At 42.7% G+C, this 24,740-nt stretch overlaps 1 protein-coding gene across 2 annotated transcripts; it reads right to left on the bottom strand.

Moving 5' to 3' along the window:
• Positions 1-124: 124 nt before the first annotated feature.
• Positions 125-24,395, bottom strand: ZFP1 (ZFP1 zinc finger protein). Of its 2 annotated transcripts, none has more exons than XM_030818925.1 (4): positions 24,193-24,395; positions 19,854-19,911; positions 5,867-5,993; positions 125-3,080 (listed from the first exon to the last, which is right to left on the bottom strand). In XM_030818925.1, the coding sequence occupies exons 2-4, from the start codon at positions 19,866-19,868 to the stop codon at positions 1,999-2,001; spliced, it is 1,224 nt and encodes a 407-aa protein (XP_030674785.1). In that variant the 5' UTR covers positions 19,869-19,911; positions 24,193-24,395; the 3' UTR covers positions 125-1,998. The 2 variants fall into 2 exon arrangements, with proteins under 2 accessions (XP_030674785.1, XP_030674788.1); XM_030818928.1 differs by having other exon boundaries at positions 24,174-24,315.
• Between the last annotated feature and the right edge of the window lie 345 nt (positions 24,396-24,740).

Raw genomic sequence — 24,740 nt, 5'->3', positions numbered from 1 at the left:
CTTTCATATGGCGCTAATTCAGTTTACTGCTAAAGCCCTCACTGATAAAGCTGGTGAGGTCCACAGGTTAAAAATGGAAGGAATTCTATTCAGGCCCATAAAACCATATACAAAGACACACATATATAAGGGTTTATCTTTATTTTATAAAAACTGCTACACACACACATACACTCTCTCTCTCCCCTCTTGCTTTCCTCATTTGACCTAGAGAAGTTTGGAGTTTGTTCCCAGACATTCTTTTCAAGGAAATACCATTCAGCCACGGTATGTTTTTACCACAGTTTATTCATCCATTCCCTTACTGATGGTCTTTTTTCTTTTTTTGGTCCTTACCAAAAAATACAATATACATTAGTAAACATATAATCTTAGGTACTGGCACTTTTTTTTCCTTAGGGATAGATTCCCAGGAGATTCCTAGGTTGTAAGAGTATATTAATGTTAAAACAGACTCACAATGTTTTCCAAGGAGGTTGTTACAATTTACATTTCTAAAAGCAGCTATGAAAATAACGTTTTCCCCTCCTTTGTGAGTAGGTAAGATGACAACTTAGACAAAAGCTTATTGGGCTACGGATGTTCTGGATAAATTTGTTCAGAAAGTCACTCAAATTCATATATAGTGACAGCATGTCAATGATTCCCCAAAATATTTTTTTAAAAGCCAGTTTTTGGTTGCCATTTATAATTTCCAATACATGATTTGTGATTGATAGGGAAAGGCTGAACTTAAGAATTTGAAATCAAGTCTATAAAAGCAAATCTTTGAGTTACAGAAAAATTCTTAATATATGGAGAGACCACTGAAAAATCTGACTTTTATAAAAGTGTAAACATTTAAAGGAAAGGTAATAACTTATAACTCATGTTCCAAAGGGAAATGTTTTAGGTTGGCAACAGCAAAACTCAAGGAAGTAGAAATGCCTCCTTTAAACAACAAAATAGTGTAAAAATTCACTTCTAAAGGGGGTTATGCACATGAAAAATTTAAAAAGCAATGAAACAGTTGACAGTTATTTAAAATAATTTTTCCTCTAAAGTCACTGAAATGTAACATTTGTGAACTATGGAAGAATCCTACCATTTTTGCTAGACAATTCATGAAATCTTAAGGGAAACAAGGAAAGACAAACAGGTGGTTTCTGTGTTACACAATATTTTGGTAATAGACATGCATTTGTATGCAAATATCCCACGGGAAAATAAGAGCACGATGAATGGGGATATTGTCTTTACATGGCAAATTCTCATTCTGTGGTGCATACTGAGTAGTACAGCTCATGTCTGCCTCCTTCACGTTACAGATCAATTTCACATTTGCATATTTGTGTAAATAGTGCTTCTAGAAAATCTTCAGCAAACCAGACGCAGGGAAAACTTCAACACTGTCTTCTGTTTCGTAAGAGGCAGCTCAAGAACAATGTTCATACCAACTGATATATGCCAGCAAGCAGTAGGGAAAGACGTAGGTTCCATGCTACTTTAAATCTGTTACACGTTTCATTTGGAATGCATACTGGATTGCAGAGATACTGAAAAACACGTGATATTCAGTATGGAAAATCTTGTTACGTCCTAATTATCACAGAGGACAAGAATTTCAAATTCCCAGTGATTATGCTAAATTCACATGTGCAGATCTAAAACTTACCACTTGTGTTTTGTGGCATATCCACATAAAACCACTAAATTCATCGTATACTGTTTGTATATTTCTTATGCTGCTGTTTAGAATACTCCAAGATTTTAAAAAGCTCATTGTAGTACAACTGGGTATGGCTATTTACAACTAGATATATTCTGGTATGCTTTAGCTGGGTATCACATGTAACTTCCAGTATAATGTTCTCATGGGATCCTATTTTTAATACATTTTTGAGTTGGGAGATTACATCTCAGTATGAATTCCCATGTTCCCTCAATACTGTCATGAGGTTTCTCACCCGCTTGAAGAGTTCTGGCAGGAGTTTTCCACAGTACAACCTGGCTGGAGTTTCAGGGTTTATCTCCGATGTGAACTCTCTGATGGACACTGAGTCGGGACTTCCTGCTAAAGGCCTTCCCACATTCAGAACACTCATATGGTTTCTCTCCTGTGTGGATGCGCAAGTGTAATCTAAGAGTTGACCTCTGGCTGAAAGTTTTGCCGCACTCAGTACATTCGTAGGGTTTCTCTCCTGTATGAGTTCTCATGTGTATAATGAGCTGTGAGTTCTGGATAAACGATTTTCCACATTCACTGCACTCGTAGCGTTTCTCCCCCGTGTGAATCTTCTGATGTATGATAAGGTTTGACTTCTTGAAGAAGGTTTTTGCACATTCGTTACACTCATAGGGTCGCTCTCCTGTGTGAATTCTCTGGTGTGTGGTGAGTTCAAACTTTTGGGCAAATGTCTTTCCACATTCACTGCATTCATAGGGCTTCTTCTCCATATGTGCTCTCTGGTGTACAATGAGGTTTGACTGGTGGGTGAAAGCTTTTCCACATTCCGGACACTCAAAGGGTTTCTCCCCAGTGTGAATTCTCTGATGTTTGATGAGGTTGGCCTTATGGGAGAAGGTTTTCTTACACACATTACATTCATATGGTTTTTCTCCAGTATGTATTCTCTTATGACTAATGAGGAGTGACTTAAAGGAGAAAGCCTTGTCACAGTAAGTACAAATGAAAGGTTGAACCAAGTTTTTTATTTTCTGATGTTTAAAAATGGCTGCTTTATGGCTGAGGGCTTTTCCACTTTTACTGTATTCAGAATATTCTACTCCAGCGTGGGTTTTCTCTTGCTTCAGGTAGAGAAGTGCTTTTCCAAATTCGTTACACTCATTAGTCTGCTTTCCTGCATAGCTTCTATTACTATTAAGCAAGTCTGAATTATATTTCAAAGTTTTTTCATATAAGTCATATTTATAGGGTACTTGTCTTAAAGAAACAAAGTCTGTGTTCAGATTAAGTGCTTTTCCAAAGAGATCGCCTCTTTCCTCAATTGGGGTTTGGTTCTTAAGAATTAAAAATTGCCTTGCCTGCTCGTCTGGGTTTCTGTGGTCTCTCTCCATCTGGTCATCAGCCTTCCACACTTCTAGGAGAGAGCACAATGAAAAGAACCTTGTCAATGCCTCCGCTGTAATGTTACCGAATGGGAAGTCTTCACAAGTGTCCTATCACAGGGCTGACTCTTTAGTTTGGGACCCAGTCTCCCAATATTAAAAAATTCCCAGCACAAATGTTTCCTTTCAAACTTTGAAAGAGAAAGGTAATAGCTTGCAGTTAAAAAACAAAACCAAACCAAAATCAATACAAGTAGCATTGCCAGATGACAAAATGACCTTAAAGTGGGCAGAGAAGGTGAAATAAGACAGAAAACAGAACACAAATAATATGAGAAGGCTGGCGATGCCAGGGATGGAGATTCATAGTGTTCTTAAGGGCACTGCAGTTAGCACAGAGACCGAGAAAGTAAGCAGATGAGGGAATTAAGGGGAAACACCTAAGCAGATGTCGAGTAATATTATTTGCTAAACTCGGACTACTATGGTAGAACCAGCACCAGTCTGCACAGTTCTAAGCTTTTTTTTTTCTACTGTTCATCTTTACCAAAATGATTTCCAGAAAGCAGCACTTCTCATAGGTTTGCAGTGACAACCAGATAGCAGAGCTCCAAATCTCTAAAGTGAGAATCTTCCAACTGGTAAAATCCAGAAACTCATTCTCTAAGAGATATACACCTTTACAACAGGATCATTGACTGCTGCTGGTTTTATTGCTTTTTTTTTCTACTCAAGTTGTTGGGAGAGTGAACATGTTTTCACTATCATATCCTACTTTTCTTCCATTCCTATTTAGAGAGAGGGTCTCCCTCTGTTGCCCAGGCTGGAGTGCAGTGGCACAATCATAGCTCACTGCAGCCTTGACCTCCTGGGCTCAAGGGATCCTCTCAACATTCCAGGAATGAGCCACGGTGCCCAGCCTACTTCTTTCAATGTGTTCAGAATCTTAAGGATCAAGTTACCCAGGTTCATTATTAAGAAGTCAAACAACAGATACTGGCAAGGCTAAGATACACTGTTGGTGGGAATTTAAATTAGTTCAGCCACTGTGGAAAACAGTCTGAAGATGTGTCAAATAATTCAGAACTACCCTTTCACCTAGCAATCCCATTAAAAATCATCTGGCCAGGCACAGTAGCTCATCCCTGTAATCCCAGCACTGTGGGAGGCGAAGTCAGGAGGTCTTATTTTTGTTTTTTGAGATGGGGTCTCTCTCTGTTGCCCAGGCTGGAGTACAATGGCGTGATCTCACCTCACTGCAACCTCCACCTCCCGAGTAGCTGGGATTACAGGCACATGCCACCATGTCCGGCTTATTTTGTATTGTTAGTAGAGAAGGGGTTTCACCACGTTGTCGGTGCTGGTATTGAACTGACCTCAGGTGATCCGCCCGCCTCAGCCTCCCAAAATGCTAGGATTACAAGCATGAGCCACCGTGCCTGGCCTGAGGTCAGGATTTCTACAGAGAACTTGTCTCTACAAAAGTAAAAAATAATTAGCAGGGCATGGTGGTGTGTGTCTGTGGTCCCAGCTACTCAATGCTGAGGCGGGAAGACTACTTGAGCCCAGGAGGTGGACGCTACAAGTGCACCGTGATATCACCACTGGATTCTAGCCTGGGTGACAGAATGAGACCCTGTCTCAAAAAAAGAGTCTACCAAAAAGACACATGTCCACTCATACGTTCATCACAGCACTATGCATAATAGCAAAGACATGGAATCAACCTAGGTGCCCATTAATGGTGGACTGGAAAAGAATGGTACATGTACAAGACACAATACTACGCAGCCATAAAAAATGAAATTGTGTCCTTTTCAGCAACGCGGAGGCTCACAAATGGGAGCTAAACACTGGGTACTCAGGGACATAAAGATGGCAATAGTAGACATACTGCTTGGTGGGAAAGGGAGGCAAGGGTTGAAAAGCTACTGGGTACCATGCTCACGACCTAGGTGTCAGGATCAATTAAACCCAAACCTCAGCAGCACAGAATACACCTATGTACCCCTAAATTTAAAAAACTGAAATCAACTTAAAATTACCCAGCCACAACCTAGACCTTCATCTTACGTTATTACTGGTTATCTTATTGTGATCCTGCTGCCATTTTGTCTGGGACAACACTGTCACTCTCATACTGAAAAATCTATCTTAAGGCCACTATACCGATTCCTATGAGCGAAAATACAAACGTTACCATTCTGGCAAAGCGAGCATGCTAATGAAAGAGCAACTAGTAACAACAAAAGTTTAAGATATCTTAGAAAAGTATCAGGGTTCAAGTGTGACAAGCAAATATATATAAGGTTAAACAGGAAAAAAAAAAAAGCAGGGAGAGACGGTTATTTGGAGGTATGCTTCAGAGACTGAGGTACAGCTCATTTGTCCTCAGCTATACTTCAGGGTTAGGGATTTGAAAAACAGATTCCTGAAAAGTATTTCAAAGGTACTGAGCTGCTCATACTCCCCTGGATACTAATTCCACTGGCTTCTGCTTCTCCCTCTCTCCTATTGCCCTTAAAACGTTCTGAATTGACAACTCTGTGCTACCCAAAACTCTTCTCGTTGCTCCAACTTGAAAATTGCATATGGCTTGACAGCCATTTACTAATGGGACATAGCTCCTAACTGCTCGGACTTCAGAAGCCTTGAAGGAAAGGAGATAGAGCTTTAAAGGCTGCAAGATCTCCCAGCTTTAACACCTGAAGACTTAGGCCAAAAACATTTAGTAATTCAGAAGCTCATTTCTGGTCACTAAGACAGGACATAAATACCTGTAGACACACGATGAGCTGTACCTGAAAACCATCCTTACCTACTGAAAGTAAGTTGCTATAATTCTCCAGCATCACATCCATGTATAGGATCCTCTGAGAGGGGTCCAGTTGTTCCCATTCCTCCTGGGTAAAGTCCACAGTCACATCCGTGAATGAAACTGATCCCTGAAACGGCATATTGTTATTCATCCTAAGATGATCATTTGGTGATACAAAAAGGATAGATGAAAACTTTGTAAGTCATTCACCATGAAAATTTATATATTACACCAACGATACATCTTGTTCACTGTTTTTGTTCATGTCTTCCAAAATATATTTTTATAAATAGTTGAGATTTATTCAGATTCCCCTATATCTATCTCTGGCACTGTCAATATTTGATAGGTGTCTCAGATTAATAAAACACTGTTGGCCAAGCACGGTGGCTCACACCTGTAATCCCAGCACTTTAGGAGGCTGAGCTGGGGTGGGGAGGGGGATTCACTTGAGGTCAGGAGTTCGAGACCAGCCTGGCCAACATGGTGAAAACCCATCTCTACTAAAAAAAATATAGCCGGGTATGGTGGCACATCCCTGTAGTCCCAGCTACGTTGGGGGTTGAGGCAGGAGAACTGCTTAAACCCAGGAGGCAGAGGCTGCAGTGAGCCAAGACTGCACCACTGTACTCCAGCCTGGGCAACAGAGTAAGACTGTCTCAAAAACAGTTTCTGCTCTCAAGATGTATACTGTGATACAAGCACATTAGATATTCAGTGTTACCACTGTGGTAATAAAGCTCACATAGGCATTATTTCTGTATATCGATGTTAAAGAGTTAAAACTTTGACTACTTAAAGGCAGAAAATGAACTTCCAACTACAAAATACCAGCGACAGGTAAGGATCTCTGTCCCTCCATCCCCCCATCAAGCCATAAAAATGGTAGAAAAAAATTTTTAAAAATACATGGTTGAATTTAACAGGCCAGAACAGCTGAAGAAATGATTAGTCAAAAAATGTCAGTAAATATCTAAACTGAAATGCAAAAGGTACATTAAGGAGCCTAAAAGATACATGAGACAAGCTAAAAAGGTCTAATATATTTGCAGTGGGTGTCCCAGCAGGGGCAAAATGCAGTGGAAACAATATTTGGAGATAATAGCTGAGAATTTTCCAACACACCTCACACCAGGCTATAGTTTTAAAACCACCAACCCCAAGTACAATAAGTACACACACACACACACACAGAAAAACACTGAGCATATAACGAAACTGATTTAAAACCCCAGAGGCGGCCAGGCTCAGGCCTATAATCCCAGCACTTTGGGAGGCTGAGGTGAGTCGATCACAGTCAGGCATGCGGGACCAACCTGGCAAAGGTGGTGAAACCCCATCTCTACTAAACGTACAAAAATTAGCTGGGCGTGGTGGAGAGTGCCTGTAATCCCAGCTACTTAGGAGGCTGAGGCAAGAGAATTGCTTGAATCTGAGAGGTGGAGGCTGCAGTGAGCCCAGATTGCCACACTGCACTTGAGCCTGGGTGACAGAGCAAGACTCTGTCTCAGAAAAAAACCCAGAGGAAAAAACAGGCATTACTTTCAGAGGTACAAAACTGACAGCTGATTTCTCAACATAAACAATGGAAGTCAGAAGACAAATTTTCAAAGTGCTGAAAGTATCTAGAATGAGTTGGTTGACAAACTTTTTCTATAAAGGGTCAAGTAACTATTTTAGATGTTTTTTTCAGGCTACATATAGTTGCTGCTAAAACAAATCGACTTGGCTATCATACCACAAAAACAGGCACAGGTAACACGTCAACCAATAGGCATGGCTGTGTTCCAATAAAACTCAATTTATGGAGGCCAGGCACGATGGCTCATGCCTGTAATCCCGGCACTTTCGGAGGCTGAGGTGGGTGGATCACCTGAGGTCAGGAGTTGGAGACCAGCCTGACCAACATAGAGAAACCCCATCTCTACTAAAAATACAAAATTAGCCGGGCATAGTAGCGCATGCCTGTAATCCCAGCTACTCGGGAGGCTGAGGCAGGAGAATCGCTTGAACCCAGGAAGTGGAGATTGCGGTGAACCGAGATCATGCCATTGCACTCCATCCTGGGCAAGGAGTGAAACTCCACCTCAGAAAAAAAAAAAACTTATGGAAACTAAAATCTGAGTTTCATTATCACTTTTATTTCAAATCATTTTCACAGCACAAACCACTCTTTTTTTTTTTTTTGAGACGGAGTCTTTCTGTGTTGCCCAGGCTGGAGTGCAGTGGCGCGATCTCGGCTCACTGCAAGCTCCGCCCCCCGGGTTCACGCCATTCTCCTGCCTCAGCCTCTCTGAGTAGCTGGGACTACAGGCGCCCGCCACCATGCCCGACTAATTTTTTGTATTTTTAGTAGAGACGGAGTTTCACCATGGTCTCGATCTCCTGACCTCGTGATCCGCCCGCCTCGGCCTCCCAAAGTGCTGGGATTACAGGCTTGAGCCACCGCGCCCGGCACAAACTACTCTTCTGATATTCCCCTGCAACCATTAAAATTAAAAACCATTCTTAGTTTGTGGGTCACACAAAAACAAGGCAGCAGCCCATCTGGACAACGGGCCAGAGTTTGACACCCCCTGATCTAGAATGATTACTAGTACATAATAGATGTCAAGTATTAGGCATTATTACCACTATTAAAAGATGTACCAAAACCAAAATTAAGCCCAGCAAGAATCAGTTGGATGTGCAAACAAAGCAATAGCAAACCAGCAAAACATATTAAAAGTAAGCAAATATGGAATGGGGAAGGAAGTTTTGAACTAATTTCTGGATGTCATCAACTTAGAAGTTGTGGCAGGAAGAAAGTACCATGTTTGGAAGAAAAATTCTGATTAACTTTTGTTTAAAATAGGAAAGTACTGAAAAAGTAATATAAACCTTTAAAGGGTGGAAATAAGCAGAGAAGGAAAAGCAGATAAAATGAGTAATCAAAATAAAAATGGGATAAATGTCTGTTAAAAGACTAAGACCTTCAGGGTTTAAAAACCTATGTATAATTTTTACAAGAGACAAATTTTAAAAACAACACAAACTTCAATGATCCAGCTAAAATATAAACAAAGTAACAAACCCTGAAAACAAAAGGCACAGGAAGCTGTCACAGGAACATCAATAAACAGAATTCCAAAAAATGCACATAACATGACCCAAAATTCTATATAATCCTGTTCATGATATAAAAGTTATTAAAGAGCATGGGTACACCCATACAAAACGTACTGGTTATCTCTATGATGGAAACACTGGCTTTAATAGTCAAGAAAATTTTAGGGTTGAGTGAGGTGACATAAACAGTGCTGGTGCCGTGGCTCATGCCTGTAATCCCAGCACTTTGGGAGGATGACGTGGGAGGATGCTTGAGCCCAGGAGTTTGAGACCACCCTGGGCAACATGGCAAGACTCTGTCTCAAAAAAAAGAAAAAAATAAAGGCTGGGTGCAGTAGCCACACCTGTAATCCCAGCACTTTGGGAGGCCGAGGCAGGTGGATCACCTGAGGTCAGGAGTTTGAGACCAGCCTGGACAACACGGTGAAACCCCATCTCTACTAAAAATATAAAAATTAGCTGGGCATGGTGGCGGGCACCTGTAGTCTCAGCTACTCAGGAGGCTGAGGCAGGAGAATTGCTTGAACCCAGGAGGCAAAGGTTGCAGTGAGCGAGATCACGCCACTACACTACTACACTCCAGCCTAGGCAACGGAGCAAGACTCTACTCAAAAAAAAAAAAAATGCACGCTGGGGAGGGCAGATCCTCAAATGACAGAGTAAGAGACAAAATTAATGTATGAATTTTGTAATATAAAAAACATTGGCCGGGCACAATGGCTCATGCCTGTAATCCCAACGCTTTGGGAGGACGAGGCAGGCGGATCATGAGGTCAGGAGTTTGAGACCAGCCTGGCCAACATGGTGAAACCCCGTCTCTACTAAAAAAACAAAAATTAGCCAGGCGTGGTGGCAGGCGCCCGTAGTCCCAGCTACTCGGGAGGCTGAGGCAGAAGAATCGCTTGAACCCAGGAGGCGGAGGTTGCAGTGAGGAAAGATTGTGCCGATGTACTCCAGCCTGGGTGACAGAGTGAGACACTCAAAAAAAAAAAAAAAAAATTACATTTTAATACATTTAAAATATAATACAAGTAATATAAATTTTAAAACCACAGCCATATAAAAGAATGAAATCATATCCTTTGCAGCAACATGGATGCAGGTGGAGGGCATTATCCTAAGTGAATTAACACAAACAGAAATCCAAATAGCGCATATCGTCACTTATAAGTGGGAGCTAAACTCTGGGTACTCATGGACATAAAGATGGTAACAACAGACACTGGGGTCTACTGGTAGGGAAGGGAGTGGGGCAAGGGCAAAAACTATTGGGTACTATCCTCACTACTTGGTGACAGGATCAATCATACCCCAAACGTCAGCATGATGAAAAATATCTATGTAACAAATCTGCACATGTACCCCCAAATCTGAAATAAGTTGAAATTATATTTTAAAAAATCAACATACACAATACATGGAAACGTCAAAATGTTAAGCACTGACTAGACAGCAAAATAGGCAGATAATTAAGTTGACCTACACTTGGGCCGGACGCAGTGGCTCATGCCTGTAATCCTAGCACTTTGGAGCCAAGGTAGGCGGATCACTTAAGGTCAGGAGTTCAAGACCAGTCTAGGGAACAGCGCGAGACCCCATCTCTAAAAAAAAAAAAAAAAATACAAAAAGCCAGGCATGATGGCGCCTGTCTATAGTCCCAGCTACAGGGGGGCTGAGGTGGGAGGACTGCTTGAGCCAAGGAGGTCTAGGCTGCAGTGAGCTGAGATTGCACCACTGCACTCCAGCCTGGGTGACAAAGTGAGACCCTTTCTCAAAAGTTGAACCATACTCAAGTTACTTTCAAATGTTTTAATACATAAAAATATTTCGGCTGGGCACGGTGGTTCATGCCTGTGATCCCAGCACTTTGGGAGGCCGAGGTGGGCAAATCACATGAGGTCTGGAGTTCGAGACCGGCCTGGCCAACATGGGGAAACCCTGTCTCTACCAAAAATACAAAAATTAGCCAGGCGTGGTAGCGGGCGCCTATAGTCCCAGCTACCTGGGAGGCTGAGGAAGGGGAATCGCTTGAACCCGGGAGGCGGAACTTGCAGTGAGCCGAGATCGTGCCACTGCATTCCAGCCTGGGCAACAGAGTGAGACTCTGTCTCAGGAAAAAAATATATGTATTTCATAAAAGTACTATGCTTTACTTGTATTTCTGTGAAATAAAGAAATCTTATAATCTACCATGCAAAACGGAAGAAAAAAATTCCTAAGGAAATTTCAGAACACCGGCTGCAAAGAGAAAAGCCTGCGATTTTCAGGAGAGAATAGGTTACAAGTAAGTAGACTGAAAGCCTTCAGACCTCTTGACTACGCCAGAAAGCAGTATCTTCAAAATTATCAGAGAGGCAAACCATAAAAACTGGACAAAATAAAATAATTACCTGCAAGCACAGGAGAGCAATCACTGCAGGGCTACAATTACCAAAAGGCATCTATGAAGAGAGCCATGCAGTTACAATGATGCTGAACCATGGCACAGAACAATAAAGCCCAAGCAGAAGTGAGTCTTGTTGGCCGGGCGCGGTGGCTCACGCCTGTAATCCCAGCACTTTGAGAGGCCGACGCGGGGAGATCACTGGCAGCCAGGAGTTCGAGATCAGCCTCGCCAACGTGGAGAAACCCCGTCTCTACTAAAAATACAAAAATTAGCCAGGCGTGGTGGCACACACCTGTAATCCCAGTTACTCGGGAGGCTGAGGCAGGAGAATTGCTTGAACCCGGAAGGCGGAGGTGGCAGTGAGCCAAGATCATGCCACTGCACTCCAGCCTGGGAGACAAAAGCAAGACTCCATCTAGAAAATTAATTAAATAAATAAATTTAAAAAAAATACAAACTGGTGTTTGGGTCTGTAAAGCAACTAGGATCTAGAGGCAATGCTATGGTTTGAGTATTTTTGTCCTCTCTACAAATTCATGTTGAAACTTAATCCCCAATTAAGTATTGGGAGGTGTGGCCTGAGAGGTGATTAGGTCATGGAGGCTCCTCTCCTTGTGAATGGGGTTAGGTGCCCTTCTAAAGGGGCCTGATGAAAGGAGTTCTTCTCCTTTTTTGCCCTTTTGCTTTCTGCCATGCCAGGACACAGCACTCCTCCCCTCTGAAGGATGCAGCATTTAAAGTGCCATCTTGGAAGAAGAGACCAGGCCTTCACCAGCACCTTGATCTTGGACTCCCAGCTTCTAGAACTGTGAGAAAATAAATGTCTTCCTTTTTTTCTTTTTTTTTTTTTGAGACAAAGTCTCGCTTTGTCACCCAGACTGGAGTGCAGTGGCATGATCTCAGCTCAGTGCAGCCTCCACCTTCCAGGTTCAAGTGATTCTCGTGCCTCAGCCACCCAAGTAGCTGGGGTTACAGGCAAGTGCCACCACACTTGGCTAATTTTTATATTTTTAGTACAGATGGGGTTTCGTCATGTTGGCCAGACTGGTCTCAAACTCCTGCCCTCAAGGGATCCACCCACCTTGGCCTTTCAAAGTCCTGAGATTACAGGCATGGCTACCTTGCCCAGCCGAGAAAATAAATTTCTGTTCTTTATAAATTACCTAGTCTCAAGTATTCTGCCATGGCAGCACAAAATGGACTAAGACACAGGGTGACGGAGCTAAGAAAAACAGAGAGAAGAAGCCTTAACATTCTGCATAAAGATTCACCTCAGATCTTTGGCTACTTCCTAATATGTGTAGGTGGAGGGCAGGCCTCCAAGAGAACTAGTGGCAACGACTGGGAGACTTGAGAGCTGAGTAGAGATTTCAGAGGTTGCATAGTGCTGAGGAGCTGGGACAGTCTGACTCCAGCAAGATAGATATACTGGCTAACAGTTGAGATGCCAGAAAAGCCATGCCCTAGAAGGATGGAGCATACCCGAGGAGAAAGGAGTATGACCAAACCAATAGACCCACACCTGCAAATCTTAAAACATGCCCCAACGGAATCAGAATCATCTGCCAATAATTTAGCTATCTGGCAGACGAAACTTAACATTTTTTAGAAGGAGCTATGTATCATACAACATATCCAGCATACAAACAAAACTGCTAGACATGTGAAAAAGCAAAACCAGGGCCAGGTGTAGTGGCTCATGACTGTAATCCCAGCACTCTGGGAGGCTGAGGCAGGTGGACAGATTGAGCCCAGGAGTTTGAGACCAGCTTGGGCAATATATCAAAACCCTTTCTAAAAAAGGTACAAAAATTAGCCGGGCATAGTGGCACGTGTCTGTGGACCCAGCTTCACAAGAGGCTGGGGTGGGAGGGTTGCCTGAGCCCAGGAGGTCATGGCTACAGTGAACTGTGAGTGTTGTCACTGTACTCCAGCCTGGGGGTAACCAAGACTCTGTTAAAAAAAAAAAAAAAAAAAAAAAAAGAAAGGGAGGAAGGGAGGGAAGGGAGGGGAGGGGAGGGGAGGGGAGGGGAGGAAAGGGGAGGGGAGGGAAGGGAAGGGGGAGAGAGAAAGCAAGCAAGCAAAAACAATAAGGCCAGGCATGTGGCGCATACCTGAGATCCCAGCACGTTGCGGGGCTAAGGTGGGTGGATTGCTTGAGCCCAGGAGTTCGAGACCAGCCTGGACAACACAACGAAATTCCATTGTCTACAAAAAATACAAAAATTAGCTGGGCATAATGGCATGTGCCTGTAGTCCCAGCTATTTTTTTTTTTTTTTTTTTGAGATGGAGTCTTGCTCTTTCGCCCAGGCCAGAGTGCAGTGGCGTGATCTCGGCTCACTGCAAGCTCCGCCTCCCAGGTTCACGCCATTCTCCTGCCTCAGCCTCCCGAGTAGCTGGAACTACAGGCACCCGCCACCACGCCCGGCTAATTTTTGGTATTTTTAGTAGAGACGGGGTTTCACCGTGTTAGCCAGGATGGTCTCGATCTCCTGACCTCGTGATCTGCCCGCCTCGGCCTCCCAAAGTGCTGGGATTACAGGCGTCAGCCACCATGCCTGGCGACAGTCCCAGCTATTAAGGAGGGTGAGGTGGGAGGATCACTTGAGCCTGGGAGGCAGAGGTTGCAGTGAATGGAGATCAAGCCACTGCACTCTAGCCTGGGCAAGACCCTGTCTCAAAAAAAAAAGACAAGACAAAAACAATCAAGAGATAAACCCAAAAGAAGCAGATGTAGAGAGTACCTATATATTAGTTTTAACCCATAAACACTTCAGACGAACTGTAAAGTAATATGCAAAATATTATAGAGGTGGTGAGTTAAAATTATAAGCTGTAATCTCTACAGCAACCACTTAAAAAAAAGATAAAAGGGAAAATAGGAACACACAGGACAATTAAAAATAAATAGGAAAATGACAGACTTAAATTCACCTATGCCTGTAAAAAAAAATCACAAATAAAATAATAAACTAATTAAAAGACAGAAATAGGTCAAGCATGGTGACTCACGCCTATAATCCCAGCCCTTTGGGAGGCAAGATCTCATCACTACAAAAAAATTAAAATTAACTGGCACAGGCCTGTAGTCCCAGCTACTCAGGAGGCTGACGTGGAAGAACTGCTTGAGCTCAGGAGGTTGAGGCTGCAATAAGCCAAGATCACACCACTTCACTCCAGCACTGCAGCCTGGGTGAGAAAGAGAGATCCTGTCTCAAAAAAAAAAAAAAAAAAAAAAAAAAAAAAAAAAAAAAAAAGACAGAAATAGGCTGGATCAAGGAACTTGAGGCTGCAGTGAGCTGTGTTCATGCCACTAAATTCCAGCCTGGGCAACAGAGGAAGACCCTGTCTCAAAAAAAGAAAAAAGAAACAGGCTGGATCAAAACCACAACCAAACTACAAGCTATTTAGGGGAAATATACTATAAATATATGAATATAAATAGGTTGAAGCAAAAATAAAATATATACCATAACACTAATCATAAAAAAAGGAGGTATGGGCCAGGCATGGTGGTTCACATTTGTAATCCCAGAACTTTGGGAGGCTGAGGTAGGCAGATCCCATGAGCCTAGGGGTTTGAGACCAGCCTGGGCAACCTGGCAAGATCCCATGTCTACCAAAAAGAAAAATACAAAAATTCCATGAGCATGGTGGTACACGCCTGTAGTTCCAACTACTGGGAGGATCACTTGAGACCAGGAGGCAAAGGCTGCAGTGAATCAAGATAAAGCCACTGCACTCCAGCCTGGGTAACAGAGCGAGATCCAGTCTCAAAACAAACAAACAAACCCAAATGAGGTAGGTATGGCTTTATTTTTATCAGAAAAGGAGTATTATCAGGGATAAAGAGGGGCATTCCAAAACGATAAAAGGATAAGTCCATCAGGAAGACAGAATCATATGTGTGCACACATCCATAACCATATATGCAATGACTAACACAGTTTCAAATTATATCAAGCCTGACAGAACTAAAGTGAGGAATGGACAAATCCACATTCATACCTAGCTATCAATCAAATACCAGAACAGAATGAGGGCCAGGTGCAGTGGCTCTCACCTGTAATCCTAGCATTTTGGGAGGCTGAGGAGGGCGTATCACTTGAGGCCAGGAGTTCAAGACCACCCTGGCCAACAGGGCGAAATCCCGTCTCTACTAAAAATACAAAAATTCACCGCGTGTAGTGGCACACATCTGTAATCACAGCTACTTAGGAGTCTGAGGCAGGAGAATTGCTTGAACCCGGTGGTAGAGATTGCAGTGAGCCAAGATCACGCCACTGCACTCCAGCCTGGGAGACAGAGTGAGACTGTCTCAAAAAAAAAAAAAAAAAAAAAAAAAAAAAACAAACAAAAAAAAAGACATTTTCAGAAATTCAGCCTAAGAAATATACCTCTCACAAACCCTTTCTCAAGAAGCTACTGAAACATGTACTTCAATAAAACAACAGTAATCCAGAAAAAGAGAGGCTGCAAACAAAAGATCAACATGAGAGAGAGAGGAAGGAAATCCCTAGGAGGAATGGGAAGGAGACAGCAGAATGGGAGATGGTGAAATAGCGCTGATTCTCCACTAACACCACATTGCTTGTAGTACAGACCGGAACACAGTGATTCAAAAGCTGGCATTTTGAGGGTTGTCATCAACAAGATACCTGCGGCCACTGTACCAACTTTTTATTAACCTGAGGTCAGAATGCCTGGGTGATCCTGGCCCAGATTCTTACCTGTACTTGGTTTGGCTTATCTTGAACATGTTCTGATGACATCTGTCTTCCCCCTCCACACCAGACTGCCTTGGATCAGATGAGAACAGTCATTTCATGTCACAGAAGTGTTCTGCTTTAATCTACTCCTGAGAGGTGGCTATTCACCCGTGAACCAAGATGCAGAAAATGCACAGCATCCCACAACCTCTAATTATATTCGTACCAAAAATTCAATACCTAGTCTACACTCTGACCCTGTCACACAGCCCAACTATGTTGAGCCCTGTGCTTCTCATGACCTTGCCAATGACCTCCCCAAATGGGACTTCTGTAAACTCTCAGGAAAGTCAAAGCCAGGCTATATCTGGAAATTCAATTCAGCTCATCTTCTCCTGGGAGCCTTTGTCCAACAGTAGCAAAATTGCTTTTTTTTTTTTTTCTGAGACAGAGTCTCACTCTGTTGCCCAGGCTGGAGTGCAGTAGCATGATCTCGGCTCGCTGTAGCCTCTACCTCCTAGGTTCAAGCGATTCTCCTGACTTAGCCTCCGGAGTAGCTGGGATTACAGGCGCATGCTACCACGCCCGGCTAGTTTTTTTTGTATTTTTAGTAGAGACAGGGTTTCGCCATGTTGGCCAGGCTGGTCTCGATCTCCTGACCTCAAGTGATCCACCAAGCTCGGCCTCCCAAAGTGCTAGGATTACAGGCACGACCCACCACACCTGGCCCCAACAGTAGCCAAATTTCTAGACACAGCTGCTTTGCACTGCTAAATTTGCTTGGTGTTGCCACGTTGTTCCCAGTAAGGCTGTATCATTCTATACTACCTCCAGCAATACATGAGTGGTTTCATTTCTTCTTACACTAGCTAGTGTAATTTAAAAATAAATGATAATCTAAGTCTTGGCAAAGGGCCCACAGATCCATCTTTTAGATCTCATATGTCTGAAAGGAAAAAAAAAACCTCCACAAATCAGACAAAAGATTATGCAAACCAAGGCAATATTAATTCCAGTTATAGTTTATTAACTAAATTTTATATTAAGACTATAAGTGATATTAATCCCAGTTTATCAACTGAATATTAGATTAAGAATATATCTAAGTGGTAAAGTCTTTAAGGAAAGCAAGGGAACTATTAAGAAAAATATCAAGATAGTGGCTATCTACTAGGCAGATTCAATCAGAAAATCTGTCATAAAGAACAGATAATGTTCTATTTCTTAACTTGGGTGTATACATGGGCATCCATTTTATTATTATTCTTTAATGCATATATATTTGTTATACATGTTGTTATAACACATATAAAGAGTGTTATGTTTTAATATACTATTCTGTACATGTGTCACCCAATTAAAGATTAGGAAAAAAAAGAATGAGCAAACTCTCTATGCTCTGATATGGAAATACTTCAAAGATATGTTACTGAGTGATTTAAAAAACACATAATTGGGCTGGGCACGGTGGCTCACACCTGTAAGGCCAGCACTTTAGGAGACCGAGGTGGACATGGATTGCTTGAGCTCAGGAGTTGGAGATGAGCCTAAGCGACAGGGTGAAACTCCATCTCTACAAAAAAATACAAAAAATTAGCTGAGCACAGCGACATGTGCCTGTAGTCCCAGCTACTTGCGGCGGTTTAGGCAGGAGGACTGCTTGAGTCCAGGAAGCCGAGGCCGCAGTGCGCCGTGTTCACACCACTGCACTGCCACTTAGGTGACAGAGCGAGACCCTGTCTCAAAAATAAAACAAAATCAAATCACATAATTAAGAGATTGAAACACAAACCATAACCAGGCACAGTGGCTCACGCTTGTAATCTCAGCATTTTGGGAGGCCAAGGTGGGTGGATCACTTGAATCCAGGAGCTGAAGACCAGCCTGACCAACATGGTGAAACCCCATCTCTACTAAAAATACAAAAATTAGCCGGGCTATGGTGGTGCACACCTGTAATCCCAGCTACTCGGGAGGCTGGGGCAGGAGAATCACTTGAACCTGGGAAGTGGAGGTTGCACTGAGCCAAGATCACGCCACTACATTCCAGCCTGTGTGACAGAGCAAGACTCCATCTCAAAAAAAATAAAAATTAAATACATAAATAAATAAAATGGCTAAAATCCAGAACACTGACAACACAAAATGCTGGTGAGGATGCAGGGCCATAGAAACTCTCATTCATTGCTGGTGGGAATGTAAAATGGTACAGCCACATGGAAGGGAGTTCGGCAGTTTCTTACAAAATTAATTATATTCTTAGTGTATGATCCAGGGGCCTTGGTATTTATCCAAATGAGTTGAAAACATGCCCCCAAAAAACCTGCACACACGTTTATAACAGCTTTATTTCTAATTGCCAAAACTTGGAAGCCACTAAGTGTATCTGTTCTTTCAATATGTGAATGGATAAATAAACCATGGTACATCCATTATGACATATTTGGTACTAAGAAGAAATGACTGATCAAGCCAAGAAAAGACTCGGAGGAACCTTCTCTTTTTTTTTTTTTTTTTTTTTTTGAGACAGAGTCTTGCTCTGTCGCCCAGGCTGGAGTACAGTGGCACAATCTCGGCTCACTGCAAGCTCCGCCTCCCGGGTTCACACCATTCTCCTGCCTCAGCCTCCCGAGTAGCTGGGACTACAGGCACCTGCCACCACGCCCGGCTAATTTTTTGTATTTTTTTTTTACTAGAGATGGGGTTTCACCGTGTTGGCCAGGATGGTCTTGAACTTGGAGGAACCTTAAATGCATATTTCTAAGTGAAAGAAACCAATCTGAAAAGGTTACCTACTGCATGAATCCAACTATATGACATTCTAGAAAAGACACAACTAGGGAGATGAGACAGTAGAGAGATCAGTGGGTGTTAGGGACTTAGGGAGACAGAGGGAGAGGTGCACAGGCGGAGCACAGGGGATTTTCAGGGCACTGAACCTATTCTGTATGATGCCATAGTGATGGATACGTGTCATTCATTATATATTGGTCAAAATACACAGAATGTACACAAAGAGTGATCCCTACTGTAAACTATGGTCTTTAAAGTATCAATATTGGCTCATCAACTGTAACAATATACACATTAATGCATATATTAATTATAAAGGAAACTGGGGGTAGGGGTTGGGAATGAAGGGGTATATGGGAACACACTGCATTCCCCACTCAATTTTTCTGTAAACCCACAACTGCTGTAAAAAAAATGAAATCTATTAAAACAGAACGCATATAAACAGAATAGTATGATTAACATGCTATCTTACATTTGTGCTTTTAATTGTATTTGTGTAATTATGTACAAATAAGCTCTGGAAAGCTACACAAGAAAGTAATGACAGTGGTACCTGCTTGGGGTGGGGGGATTTAAATACAAACCCACATACTTACTGCATTCTCTGGCATTAGGCTAATCTGACTAGAAAAACCAAATACATACAATAATCTTCTGCACTTGCACTGAGGAATGTTATATGAAACAGCCACAGATAAAGTGATAACCCTTTCAAAGTTGGTTGTTTCTGGGGGTGCTGTCCAAAACACCATCTATATGAAGGTCCATAAAATTTATTCAGACCTAATGTACAGAACCAAATAATTGGTATTCATAACCAATGCAAGACATTTAATTAACTCAATTTGCTTTTTGGCTGCTGGTATTGATTAGTTATTCTTGCTATGTTTCCCTTGTGTCTTATTCATACTTTTCTATTTCATTTTCTGGATCCTTATAAACTTCCTTAAATGCACTGAAAAGCAAATTGGGGAATAAACAACTCACCTGGGATTTGTTCATTTTCTGCAGTTTTTGGGAAAGGCAGAGAACTATGAAGGCAGAACTGGAATAGAGGAAAAAGGAAGGCATTGTTATTAAAGGTCTGACCTGCCTTACAACTTCTAGAATGACTTGTTTAGACATCCCTAGAGACCACCTGGGAAAATACCACCTCCTGGGATAGTGCGTTTGCCTCTTCAGAAGGGGCAGAAAAGATCATACTAAGAGCACCTATCTTCAATCTAACATTATCAGACACCCATAAAGGCAAGACTAAGATAATCCACTATCAAAACAGGCAAAACAATCAATAGAACCCTCAACTGCTGAAATTATCAGACAGGGCATTTAACACAACTATGATTCATACACTAAAGGCTTTACTAGAAAAGGTGGACAACATGAATAAACCAATAGGGAATTTCAGTAAAGATGGAAACTGCAAGAAAAAATCAAATGGAAATGCTAAGAAAGAAAAGTACAGTCACAGAGGTGATCTTTCAGCAGGTTCATTAGGAGACAAAGGAGCTAAGAAAAGTTTCAGTAAACTTGAAGATAGGTCAAACTGAAACTCAAACAGAAATGGAAGAAAAACATAAAAGGATAGAGCATCCAAGCACTGTGAGACAATATCAAATGGTCTAATAAACATGTAATTGAAATTCCAAAAGGAGAAAAGAAGTATTTGAAGACATAATGGACAAGAATTTTCCAAAAATAATAATATCAAACCACAGGTCCAAGAAACTCAATTTATCCAAACAGGGAAAATAGCAAAAACTAAACTCAAACAAAAACACACACGGAGACACCGTATCCAAACAACTAAAAACCAAAATTAAAATCTTCAAAGTAGCCAGAGGAAAAAAGACATATTATATATAGAAAAATCAAGATAATGAATCATAGCCACCTTCTCATCAGAAACTAAGCCAGAAAACAAAGTAGTGACATCCTTAAAGTGCTTTAACAACAACAAAAAAGCAACTAAAGCAAAAAACTATTAACTCAGAATTCTATACTCAGCAAAAATATCTTTCAAAAATGATAACGAAGTAAAAAACCTTTTTCAAACAACAAAAACATAGCAAATTCATTATCAGTAGACCTGCACTAGAAGAAATGTTTAATGAAGTTATTTAAATAGAAGAAATATGATATCAGACAAAAACTTGAATCTACACAAATAAATGAAAATCTCTTGAGAATGGTTAAAATGAGGATCAACACAATAGATACTTTTTCTTGCTTTTAATCACTGTGAAAGATTATCTAAAGCAAAAGTAGTAGCAAAGTTTTGTGGGTTTACAGCATATGCCAATATGCTGTAACATGTATGATAATAACGCAAAAGACAGGAGAATGAAATTGAGAGTATAATGTTGCAAGTATATTGACATAGAACAGTATGATATCTTTAAAGTTCCACTAAACTTTAGGGTAACAACCAAAAACTCTGTTAAATTTTCACAAATATACAATAAGACAACAGTGGAAATAAAATGTAATTATAAAAAAGACCCACTTAAGCCAAAAGTAGACAGAAAAAAAGGTAAACAGAAATAAAGACCAAATGAGAAAAACAGAAAAAAACCAGCGAGATGGTAGATTTTAACACAACTATATCAATAATTGGCATAAACACACCAATTAAATAACAGAGGTCAAATTATATAAAAAAAAGTAAGACCAAACCATGTGCTGTCTATAAGCAGTTTGTTTTAAATATAAAAACATAGCTACATTCAAAGTAAAAGGATGATCAGTTGTAGGAGTCAGGAAATTTAAAAAAAGATAAAAGAATGAAAAAAGAGGGTCAGGCACAGTAGCTCATGCCTGTAATCCCAGCATTTTGGGAGGCAAAGGTGGGTGGACTGCTTCAGCCCAGGGATTTGAGACCAGCCTGGGCAACATGGCAAAACCTCGTCTCTACAAAAAATACAGAAAATTAGCCGAGTGTGGTGGCTCATACCTTGAGTCCTAGCTACTCGGGAGGCTGAGGCAAAAGGATTAGGGCGCACACCTGCAGTCCTAGCTACTCAGGAGGCTGAGGCAAAAGGTTTGAGGTTGCAGACAGCTGTGACTGAACCACTGCACTCCAGCTTGGGCAACACAGACAGACCCTGTCTCAATCAATCAATCAAGGAGGATTCTATGATCAACAGCACAATATTTATTCAAATACACATGAAACAGTTACCCAGAGAGATCATCATATCCTCGACCTTAAAACAAACTACAGCAGGCCTGGTGCAGTGGCTCACGCCTGTAAAGCACTTTGGGAGGCCCAGGTCAACAGATCACTTGAGACCAGGAGTCTGGGACTAGCCTGGCCAACATGGCAAAACCCTCTCTACTAAAACAAAATGAAACAAAAATACAAAAACAAACCACAACAAATTTAAAATAATTGAAATTTGTAACACAGCATTCTGACCAAATCAGAATTCAACTATAAATCAATAATATAAAAAGATCCGGGCCAGGCGCGGTGGCTCACGCCTGTGATCCCAGCACTTTGGAAAGCCGAGGCAGGTGGATCACGAGGTCAGGAGATAGAGACCATCCTGGCTAACACGGTGAAACCCCGTCTCTACTAAAAATACCAAAAAAAAAAAAAAAAAAATTAGCCAGGTGTGGTGGCGGATGCCTGTGGTCCCAGCTACTCGGGAGGCTGAGGCAGGAGAATGGTGTGAACCTGGGAGGCGGAGCTTGCAGTGAGCCGAGATCTCGCCACTGCACTCCAGCCTGGGCGACAGAGCCAGACTCCATCTCAAAAAAAAAAAATCTGGAAAATCTCCAAAAACTTGGAAATTATGCAATACAATCTAAATAAATAAGGGTAAAAAACGAAGTCACAAGGGACGTTAAAAAAATTTGAATTGAATGGCAATGAAAACACAACACAAAGGCTGGGTGCAGTGGTTCATGCCTGTAATCCCAGCGCTTTGGGAAGCCAAGGCGGGAGAATCACTTGAGGTCAAGAGTTCTAGACCAGCCTGGCCAACATGGTGAAACCCCGTCTCTACTAAAAATACAAAAATCAGCCAGGTGTAGTGGCGGGCGCCTGTAATCCCAGCCAGGAGGACTGCTTGAACCCGGGAGCAGAGGTTTCAGTGAGCTGAGTGCCACTGCACTCCAGCCTGGGTGACAGAGCGAGACTCTGTCTCAAAAACAACAACAAAAAAAGAAAATACAGGATATAAAAATTTGAGTGATGTAGTTAAAGTAGTATGTAGAGGAACAGTTACATCAATAAATTGTGTCTGGCCGGGCGCGGGCGCGGTGGCTCACGCCTGTAATCCCAGCTACTCGGGAGGCTGAGGCAGAGCACTGCTTGAACCCGGGAGGCGGAGGTTGCAGTGAGCCGAGACAGCGCCACTGCACTCCAGCCTGGACGACACAGCGAGACTCCGTCTCAAAAAAAAAAAAAAAAGAAAAGAAAAGAAACTGTACAATACAAAAATATAGTATTACAATCACATAGGACCAGCATTTTACATGAGGTCCCTCGTTGACATTAACACTGTTATGCAGAGCGTGACTGTACCAGAATCATGGGAAAACTTTCGTATTTCAAAGTAGTGAAGACTTTTGGGTGCCCCAAATGGAAAGACAGTAAATTCCACCCGAGAGAAATTCAAAACATCAAAACGTATACATGGCAAAATCTACCAGCGAGTAAAATCAAAAGATAAATGAAAAAATATCTGCTGTTCACATAAAGTACCACCGGGTTGTGAGACCTTAGGGAAATAACTTTCCCCTTCTGAACCTCCCGTGTTCCTGGGGTAGCGACGGAGATGATAACGCTGGAAGTCACGGGGTGGATGCGAGGATCAGGGGGACACCTCACTGAAGACCCTCTGACAAAAGGATCACGGTTCTCCTTCACCACCGGCACCTGACCAGGCTCCAGTACTTCCTCCACCCACCAGGCACCGGGCATAGGGGCGTGGCCAGGTGTGTCAGGCCACGCCCCCACCACGCCCCGGCGGGGACCCGTCCCGCGCGCGCGCGCCCGCCGGGGCTCCACGACTCGCTCCCGCGCGGCCCGAGCCCTTCGCCGCTCGTCTGAGGCGCATCTCCTGACAAAGAGAAGAAGGCGAAGCCTCACAGCCGCCCTTCCCTCCGCCGTCCCCGCCCCCGCACGTTCGGCCAGGCGTGCCCCGCCGGCCCCGCTCGGAGGCGGGCGCCGGGCAACCCCGGACGCCGCCCTGAGGGTCACTGCCGCCTACGAGTCGCCGAAGTTTGGGCTCCCACCCTGCGCGGGCACGAGCCCATCCCTCATCTCCTTTCCCTCGGCCCCAGGCCGCGCGGAGCTACCTGGAAGCCCCTCTCGTACCTGGAGGGGCGCAGCCTCCACTCGTGGCCCAGTGCCACAGCGGGTCACGGCGCAGGGCGACGAAGACGCACGGAGACGGGGGCTCTGTCACCCACTCGCCGCTGGTGATGGGGGAAGGGCGGCCACCGGCGCGCTCGCAGCACTGCACATGCGCAGAAACAGGGGCGCGCGCCGTTCCCAGGGTCCTCGGTGGGGTGGTCCATCCACATTCCGGACTACATTTCCCATAAGGCTCCGGGGCCGCGGCTTTAGGGACTCTCAGGAAAGTCTGCGCCTTGTTAGGCATTCTGATGAGCCGACCAAAATAATCCCTTAGCCTGCACTGTTTTCTTTTTTCCCAGAGTGGGTCGTGAATTACAATTCACCACCTCCCACTTAAATACAACAACTTGGCTTTTAAACATTACACAAATAATCTATAACTGTATTTAATTAGAATATATGTACAAAATAAAGTATCCATAATCTCACTTTCTAAAGATTAACTGCGTGTAACATTAAGTTCGCACTTTGATTTTTTTGTTGTTGTTACAAAACTGGCCATAAAG

The sequence above is a fragment of the Nomascus leucogenys genome, chromosome 2, assembly GCF_006542625.1.
Source record: "Nomascus leucogenys isolate Asia chromosome 2, Asia_NLE_v1, whole genome shotgun sequence".
In the NCBI taxonomy this organism is placed as follows: Eukaryota; Metazoa; Chordata; class Mammalia; order Primates; family Hylobatidae; genus Nomascus; species Nomascus leucogenys.
The sequence above is the reverse complement of the archived record's forward strand: the minus strand, read 5'-3'. Positions and strand labels throughout refer to the sequence as shown.

Excerpts from the sequence above, each read along its gene's own strand:
- ZFP1 (XM_030818925.1), bottom strand. Across the intron at positions 3,081-5,866 it reads TAGCAACTTACTTTCAGTAG|AAGTGTGGAAGGCTGATGAC; the intron begins GTAAGGATGGTT and ends GCTCTCTCCTAG.